The following is a 9517-nucleotide window of genomic DNA, read 5'->3' on the forward strand; positions in this document are numbered from 1 at the left end:
GTCTCAGTTAACTTCCCACAATCAGAAACAATTCTCTTACACATTTATCTTCTATTTTGACATGTTTATTGCTTCACTTTTGTTCCCCATTAATTAAACCCTACAACTGTTGACCCTACAAACTTAACTTGTTATTCCTTTTTCATCTCCATATATCTTAAGATATTATCATCATCAGGGCTTTTTTAGTAGAAACTCGTGTGCATATTAGGCAACACCCCCTGATGTCACAGGGCTTTTTGTAGAAAAAGCCTAGCAGGAATTCATTTGCATATTAGGACACACACCCCTGACACAAAGCCAGCTGGAACTGCTGTTCAGCCTTTGTCTATAAATTTGAACGATTTTCTTCCATTGCACCATATCTGAGGAAGCGTGTGTGCACACAAAAGCTCATACGACCTTGATTAAAACTCTGTTGGTCTTAAAAATGCCACTGGACTTTAACTTTGTTCCCGCCCTCCCCAGTTTGCTGTTCTCTTCCTCACTTCCAGAAAGGCAATCAGCTAGTTTTACCCAGATTGTTGAGATGCAGGCATTAATGCAGGGTTCCCAGAAGCCACCCTAGCAGCAGGAGAAACCTAAACATTAACTGCGTTCAACTGCTGTGTGCAACCGCTTTCCCTTACCTCTATAATACAGCCAACATGGGGAGCTGGGGCCTTGTCGTCTCCACTTTTGCAAAGAATTTCGCACATGTGGTGACTGGCAAGGAACAAACCCACAATTCTGCAGCAGGGAAGCTGGCCGGGCTTTCTTCCAGGCGGGGCTGGGAGGCAGCACGAGGTGCCCCTGCAGGAAAGCCAGCTGGCCTTTGCGTGAGTCCCTGCCAAGGCCTGCCCAGATGCGCTCGCATCCGCCTGTGTTTATTTCTGGGCTCTCATTATCAGTAAGTAGCAATTTAAAATGGAAAAACCGTGGGAGGAAACTTTAAAGTGATCGACTTCAAAACCAGGCAGAGAGCAGTGCAGAGAGAAAAGCATGCTAGGAAGAGCACCCAGGAGGCAGGCGAGAGACTACTAGAGAGCAAAAGGCAACTTTCCCACCTTGCTGGTTTTGTTGACCCTGCTGGAGCCCTCCTCACCACCAAAAGCAGGCAGTAAGCCAAACCGAGAAAGGTACAAAGAGACCGCTGGAGGCAGATGCACATTAAAGTTCAGCATAAACATCTGGCAGAAGGAGGGCGAGAGATGGTGCTATTTGAGAACAGCAGGTGGCAGGTAAACAAACTAAAAAGGGATACAGGTAGGCTCCTAAACAAACCAACGTACAAAAAAAAAAAAAGAGCAGAACTCTGCACAAAGACAATCTGAATCCAGTGATTTCTAGAAACGTGAGCGATGTAGCCCAGTTCAATAAAACTTTACGCAATCAGATTTGCATATACAGATCTGAAGCAAAAAAAACCCCAAAACAAAAACGCACCCCAGAAATTTGCAGCTGGATGAGACATGCACACAGGGCTGACAAGTGGGAGTAGGTCATGTGGCGGCTGCCTAGGGCGCTGCATGGCCTAAGGGGCACCGCTGGGCACCCCTTACCTACACGCTAGCTGGCCTGCGCCACCTCTTTCCCCCACTCGAGACTCAGGCGGAGAAAAGAGGTGGCTCAGCCTCGCTCATGGGCTGCCTCCCCTACAAGACCCCACACCCCCTCCTTCCCTGAAGGAGGAAAGAGACCATGCTGCAACACCCCCCCTTTTAAAGACCTCCCCATGGGGGGGCAGTTGGAGCAGCAGCCTGAAGCAGCAAAAACCCTAGCGCCACCCCTGCATGCACAGATCACTGTAGGCATTCTCTTGCATTGCCCCTGCTAGACAATGCAGTACTTCTCACAAGAAACAAACATCGTCAGCAGCTACGTTGGTCCACAGAAGAAACCTGAATGCACAAGAATAGTGTAATAACTTTTTATTACATTCAGCCAAAAGATGACAAAAATATGAAAATGTGCTTCCAAGTTCCTCAGAACTCTTCACAAGGCTTTTATTTGCGGTATTTCAAAAAGTGGGGGAGGGAGGGGAGAAGGAGCGAGAAAAAGATGCATCAGAGAGGGGTGTAAATTTTGTTTAAAGCATCCACTGAGACTGCCAAAGATGTTATTGTTCAAACATTAACAAAGCTCACACTCTATCTAGCCTACATACATATTCTTAAATATTCTCTCTTCTGCTGTTGATTTCAATTGTTAAAAAATTAACATGTTGATTTGCTTCACTGTTACTTGCATACAGATTATTAACAGCTGGGCCACGATGGGAAAACACATGTTCCTGTTGGCAGCAGAGGAATAGGACTTGCAAGAATGGGCAGGAAGGTATCGGCTAGATATTAGGAAAAACTTTTTTACAGAGTTGTTCAACAGTGGAATTAGCTACGGAGGGAGGTAGTGAATTCCCTCTCACTGCCAGTCTTTAAGCAGCAGCTGGACAAATACTTGTCAGGGATGCTCTAGGCCAGGTGTGGCCAAACTGTGGCTCTTTCACATATATTCTGTGGCTCTCAAAAGCCCTCAACACCTCATCAGTCAGTTTGGAGAATGCATTTACATTTAAAGTTGCTTTCTTTCCACTTCTCCTCTCCCCCATCTATTAACTTTCTTTCCACCTCCCTCCCTCCCTCCCTTTCTTGTGGCTCTCAAACATCTGATGTTTATTCTATGTGGCCTTTAGGTTAAGCAAGTTTGCCCAACTTTGCTCCAGGCTAGGGGTGGCCAAACTTGCTTAACATAAGAGCTGCATAAAATAAGTATCAGATGTTCAAGAGCCACAAGACAGGAACATCAGATGTTCGAGAGCCACAAGGAAGGAAGGAAGGAAGGAAGGAAGGAAGGAAGGCAAACAGAGAGGGAATGGAGAGGTGGAAAGAAAGCAACTATAACTTTAAATGCATTGTCCAAGCTGCCAGCTGGCTTGGCTTGGCGAAGTGATTTAAAGAGACATGTGCCTTCTCCAAGCCAGCCAACAGGGTGATGGGAGCTTCAAGAGCCACACAATATGGGTGAAAAAGCCACATGTGGCTCTTGAGCCGCAGTTTGGCCACCCCTGCTCTAGGCTGATCTGCACTGAGCAGGGGGTTGGACTAAATGGCCTGTTTGGCCCCTTTCAACTCTGTGATTCTATGATTCTATGTTCCAATCCAGGAGTACACAGGAAAACTCTATGCTGTTTTCCCATGCTTTGGAAAATGTTTAGAGCAAGATATAAAATATAAATTAATCCATATAGCTGTGTGCTTTACCTCCTTAATTTAGGTCATTTTGGAAAATCCCAATGTCTACAATTTGGAGATTTCTTAAAATGAAGACCAGGAGACATTGCTCTTGGGATGGAGAAGTGAAAGAGGGCAGAAGACAGCTCTCCCATTTTGGTAACACAGAAACCAACACTTCAACACTCTTGGAAACACACAGGTTCCAACAGGGTTTAGAGCTGCAGAAGTATGTGCAATCCCTTACAGTCACAAAGCTGATCACATGCCTCCAACTACTAAGTAATGCCACTCAAATGGGTTTCTGTAGACTTGCTACTAGAACCTCATCTAAAGTTATTCTCCAACTTCACAGTTTGTTTTGCAGTGATCGGGAGAGTCAAGGATACTGGTTCCCCCTTCCCTTTCCCCAGTATATGTAATGCAGCCAGGAATTACTGCTCAGATTTCTTAAGGACTAGAAGCTTGGTTTCTGTAATACCGGCACAAATGATGAGCTGAAATTCACAGCAGAATTTTCTACATTAACATCAGTGTCTATGCTTGTATAGAACTCACATCCTTGAAGACAGCTAATGATTTTTTAAAAATCCTACTGGTCATAAGCCAGACACCATTTGTTGCAAACAGTGGCTGCTGCATAGTAACAAGGGAAGGCAATACAGCTTAATAGAATGCCAGTGAGGCTAAACCTGTTGCCTGTAGCCCTGTTCACATGTTACAATGAATGCACATATACAGGGGTCGTTTTGTAAAAAAAAAGTAGCAGAGCTCAATAGCATAACTCATTAGCATATGCTGCCCCTCCCCCAGCCAAAAGCAACCCGGTGCAAGAAAAGAGGGCCCTGGGTGAGCGAGGCCTGCTTGGGCTGGCTAGAGATCCAGCCAGCCCAAGCAGGCCTTGCTTTCCTGGGCCAGCCCCCCCACTGCAAGTCAAAAGGCCAACAAGCCACCTCCCACCCAAAGTCACCTAAGAAGGGTGGCGTGGACTTCTCCAGGGGTTAATGAGAGCTGCTGGGGGTGTGGCAAAGCCCCTGGTGGGTGGCTGGCTGGCTGCCCGCTCTCCTAATCTGAGGATAGTTATGCAGCTGCACCTACTATTCAATAGACAAGGCAGATAAACTCAGGATTTACGTTGCACAAGTTACAGTAAACATATGCACAATCTGCAAACATTCCTCTTAAGATGTGCACTGAGTAATTCTCATTGTATGCTCACCGCATGCATAGCCCAGTGATCAACAGAAACCCTGAGTTTATCCAGGTACTGGTCCCTGGTACAGTGAATGTGGATTGGTTCTCTCTTAAAAATATAAATGCAGGATGTACGTGCATTCCCTGTAACATGAGAACAAGGCAACAGGCTTAGCCTCACTGGCATCCTGATCAGCTCTATTGCCTTGCCTCCGTTAACATGCAGCAGCCACTGAGACAACCCAGTGAGAATCTTATTTGCGTGAAACTGCAGACTCCCATTTAGTCTATTGTCATTGCACTTCCCTGCATCCTCCCCAGTTAGCATATCTCTGGACAGTCACACCTCCTGCCTACCACGTGCCTAGTTGCAAACACCGCCAGCAAAACACCCAACTGTCCCGCCCAGCTCTTGACAGCAACAGGAATGGGGCCCGACGAGTCTCACCGGCACCCCCACGATACTTTAAAAGCAGCTTAACTAGATGCTGCACAAGGACACAGGGCAAGAAATGGGATGGGAGGGAAGACAATGGCACAGGAGTGGTCATCAGAGGCATTCCAATGCACAGGAGAGTTCTCATTCTCTGCAGCAGTTTTTGCAACACAGCCTTGTGTTGTCTTTTTTAAATGAATCTAATAAAATCATACAAAAATAGAGAAGGAATGGCAAGAGAGACACGGGCATTATTGTAAACAACCACATAAAAAGCACAGAAGAGCAAGGTCAAGACAAATGATTATAACACAGCCAACGTCTGTAATGCTTTGCAACTGTCAATTAGTTCCTTAGGAAGTGCCAGGGCAGAAGAAGAGCAGTTCATAAGAAGGCACAACTTTTTAGCGCAGTTAAAAACCTCTCACCATGCGCTCAAATCCAGAGGGACAAATGAATGAACAAGGACTGCATGGAATCAGTGTTCTCTCTAAGCTGAGTTAGTGTGAGCAAGCTCACATATTTTTAGCCTCCAGCTCACACATTTTTGTCTTAGCTCAGGAAGGATGACCCCAGAGCACACTAATTTATGCAGGAGCTCACAATTTCAATGTCAGTAGCTCACAACTTTAATGCCAGTAGCTCACAAAGTAGAATTTTTGCTCACAAGACTCTGCAGCTTAGAGGGAACATTGCCTAGAACCCCTCCAAGACCCTAACTTGAACCTCTCTTAGTGTCTTCAAAACTAACTAGCCACTGTGATATAAGCAGCTTAGGACACATACGAGAAACCCTTCTCTCACCGTGTGAGTTCCTTACTCTCGTGCCGAACACCACGAAAAGCTCATTTGCCTCCCAAATTACAATTCCTGGCATTCTGAGAGCACTTCAGAAATCAGAATGCTCAAAACCTTTTTATGTACAGGATCTTAGCAATTCTTACAATCACCTTACAAGGGTGCAGTATTACCTCTCCATGCTTCAGGTTCTTTTTTTTTTAAATTAAATTTATATGCTGCCTTTCTCCGCAATGGTGACCCAAAGTATTTTAAACTATTCCCCTCTTCATCCTCACGACCCTGTAAGGTAGGTTAGGCAGACAATGTGCGAGTGGCAAATTCACATGGCAAAGCGAGGATCTGAAAACCTGGGCATCTCCATTCTAGTCCAACAGTCTAACCACTACACCACACTGGCTCTCATGAGCAGAAAGACTGCTCTGTATCCATTGTCCCCCTCCCCTGATTTCAGGACAGGGTGAAAACAAAGCCAATCAGGTCTACAGGGTCAAAAAACTCTGGCCCCTACATTCTCAGAGCCCCTGTTAACACTGGCAGAAGAGAAGTTCCCAGGAACCAGCTTTACCTTTGCGTTTCCTTTTCATCCTGAAGCTGAGCTCAGAGCATCCCCTGGTCTGAAGCGCAAGTCTGGAATGCCGGTTGGCCGCTGCACCTTTCAGCCCTAGTACAGGGAGAGTTTCAAGCCAGCCAAGCAGAGCGCCGTGTCTCCTCCCACTCTTCCCTGCCTGAAGCCTGACATCACCACACAGTTCCTGCTGTTTTCAGAGTGAGTCAAAGCCACACAGGCACAAGGAGGAAGAGGAGGAAGCCCTGCCTTGGAAAGAAGCGTGTGGGGAGGGGAGGGGGAGACAAAGTCTGTCCAAGGGGCTACAAGAAACTCTTTTGAGCTGCTTTCTCTTCTTGAGATCTGTAGCTTGAGCCCCAGAACATGCAATTCAGAAAATGAACTGCTGAGCAGTGGTTCTACTGTACTGGTTAAACATATGCCAAAGAAAAGGGTCAGTCATTCTTTCTCAGCCAGTTTGATGTAGTGGTTAAGTGTGCAGGCTTTTATCTGGGAGAACCGGGTGTGATTCCCCACTCCTCCACTTGCACCTGCTGGAATGGCCTTGGGTCAGCCATAGCTCTGGCAGAGATTGTCCTTGAAAGGGCAGCTGCTATGAGAGCCCTCTCAGCCCCACCCACCTCACAGGGTGTCTGTTGTGGGGAGGAAGAAGAAGGAGATTGTGACCGCTCTGAGACTCTAAAATTTGGAGTGGAGGGCGGGATATAAATCCAATTTCTTCTTCTTCTTCACCTACCTCACAGAGTTGTTGTTTCAAGGATAAAATGGATGAGGCAAGGCTGATGTTGTAAACTACTCAGGGCCCCCCCCCCTAAATCAGGGAGCAAAGCAGTGTATAAATCTCTAAATAAATTAGGTGGACTACCTCTATGACGTGACACAGATAGATTTGCTAAGACTGAGTTTAAAGATGAAGGCAGGATACAGCTATGGCCCTTCTGGAGATGTATTTTTTTTAGGTGTGAGGGAAAGGACATTGGTAGGGTTTTTTTAAAAAAAGAATTACTTTTTTTCCACTGAGAGATGGCAATGCCAAAGACCTGCACGCTCACACCCATAACAAGAAGACGATATTGGATTTATATCCCGCCCTTCACTCTGCATCTCAGTCCCAAAGGAATCTCAGAGCGGCTCACAATCTCCTTTATCTTCTTCCCCCACAATAGATACCCTGTGAGGTAGGTGGGGTTGAGAGAGCTCTCACAGAAGCTGCCCTTTTCAAGGATGAACTCTGCAAGAGCCATGGCTGACCCAAGGCCATTCCAGCAGGTGCAAGAGTGGGGAATCAAACCTGGTTCTCCCAGATAACAATCTGTGCATTTAACCACTACACCAAACAGAAGATGACCCAGAAATGTAGAACCCCATCTGGCAAGCCACCAGCTTTATTCTCCAGAAGCTTCTATTTCCTGTAAAGGGAAAAGTCCCTTCCCCGGGCAAGCTGCCTTCCTTTATGCCTCAATGCAGAAGCCTACTTAAGAAGAAAAGATTGGATTTCTACCCCACCCTTCACTCGGAGTCTCCAAACAGCTTACAGTCTCCTTCCCTTCCTCTCCCCACAACAGACACCCTGTGAGGCAGGTGGGGCTGAGAGAACTCTTTGAGAACTGCTCTTGAAATAACTGTGACTGGCCCAAGGTCACCCAGCTGGCTTCATCTGGCTCCTACTTGTGTGTCGTTTAAGGCAAGGGTTCAGTTCTAGAGAAGCACAGGGTCCATCTGTCTCCAGCCAGCAAAGTTACTCACTGGCACAACACAGTCCCCACCCCCACCCCCGCAGTCCCCTTTGCTAGTTTGGAAACTTCTCTTGAAATACAGAACAACTTCCAGCATGCTCACCAAGAATACAACACAGCACCATGTCATCCCAAACAGGAGACAGACACATAACCTTGTCTCCCACCCCATCTCCTAATGTGCTGGTTCAGATCATCATCACAAAACTGATTTAATTTAATTTAAGCCTTGAATTTTACAGTGATGCTGCAGGTGAGGTCTGGCTGAGCTCCAAAACTTCACATGGTAATAATCCCAGAAGGGCAGCTGTTCCGTAGCAGCCTGAACAGCTGCACGCACGTGCGTGAGAGAGAGAGAGAGAGCGGTACTGTCAAGTTGCTTTCAATTTATGGCAACCCTATGAATTATTGACCTCCAAAACATCCTAAGATTAACAATCCTGCTCGGGTCTTGCAAACTGAGGCCGGTGGCTTCCTTGACAGAGTCAATTCATCTCATGAGAGGTCTTCCGCTTTTCCTGCTGCCTTCTTTTTCCTAGCATTATTGTCTTTTCCGGTGACTCTCATAACGTGACCAAAGTACCATGGCCTCATTATCTTGGAATGTAAACGGACTAAATTCACCACAAAAAAGAAAGGCAACATTTCATTGGAGTAAAAAGCAAAATTGTAATATAGTTTGTCTACAAGAAGTACATATTAAACAAAAGGATTACAAATTTTTATGGAACAAGCAACTGGGACTAGAATTTCATTCATTGGCTGAACAGAAGAAAAGGGGAGTGATTTTTTTATATTAAACAAGAATTGGATCAGAAATTAATGTTTAAAGATAAAGATGGAAGATTTGTAGCGGTAGAAATAATATTAAATGCAAAAAAACCCCCATTGTTATCGGGATTGTATGCACCAAATGGAGCAAAGGATGCTTTTTTCAAAGACATTATACAACAATTTGATGAAGTGACATATGATCAAGTTTTGATAATGGGGGATTTTAATGGAACAATTAAAAATACACTGGATAGGTCTGGGGGAAAAAATAAAAAGGAAGGGAAATTGCCAAAGTCTTTTTTTGAACTGGTTAAGCAAGAAAACCTGGAAGATATATGGAGAAAATTTAACCCTGAAGTGCGGGACTATACCTTTTTTTCAGCAGGACATAATACTTTTTCTAGAATCGACACGTTGTGGGGCACTAAGGATTTAGGCCTTATAACAAAGAAAATAGAGATCCTACCTAAAATAGGAGCTGATCATAACCCAATAATGTGGATTACAAAATTGTCTAAAAAGTCGAGAAGATGGAGATTAAACGAAGATTTACTACAGAATAAAGAAATAGTGACATCTCTAGAAAAAGAAACTAAAGCTTTCTTCCAAATAAACGATAAAGAAGATACAGAATTTCAGACGGTATGGGATGCTTATAAAGCACTAATGAGAGGAATATTGATTACACTGAACAATAAAGACAAGAGAACAAAAGAAAAACAGATGCTGGATATTCAAAATGAATAAAGAAAAAAGAAGGTGAATTGAGAAAAAGGCCAGGGAAAAAGAAAATTATGAGGGA

At 45.0% G+C, this 9517-nt stretch overlaps 1 protein-coding gene across 1 annotated transcript in view; it reads right to left on the reverse strand.

Annotated features, from left to right (window-relative positions):
- RIPOR1 (RHO family interacting cell polarization regulator 1) overlaps nucleotides 1–6257 on the reverse strand; it is a 73986-nt gene extending 67729 nt beyond the window's left edge. Inside the window, exon 1 of the mRNA XM_060254435.1 lies at nucleotides 6206–6257. Within this exon, the coding sequence (XP_060110418.1) occupies nucleotides 6206–6224 (19 nt within the window). The 5' untranslated portion in view covers nucleotides 6225–6257. The remainder of the gene's footprint in view (nucleotides 1–6205) is intronic.
- Between the last annotated feature and the right edge of the window lie 3260 nt (nucleotides 6258–9517).

This window comes from Heteronotia binoei, chromosome 14 (genome assembly GCF_032191835.1).
Source record: "Heteronotia binoei isolate CCM8104 ecotype False Entrance Well chromosome 14, APGP_CSIRO_Hbin_v1, whole genome shotgun sequence".
Lineage (NCBI taxonomy): Eukaryota > Metazoa > Chordata > Lepidosauria > Squamata > Gekkonidae > Heteronotia > Heteronotia binoei.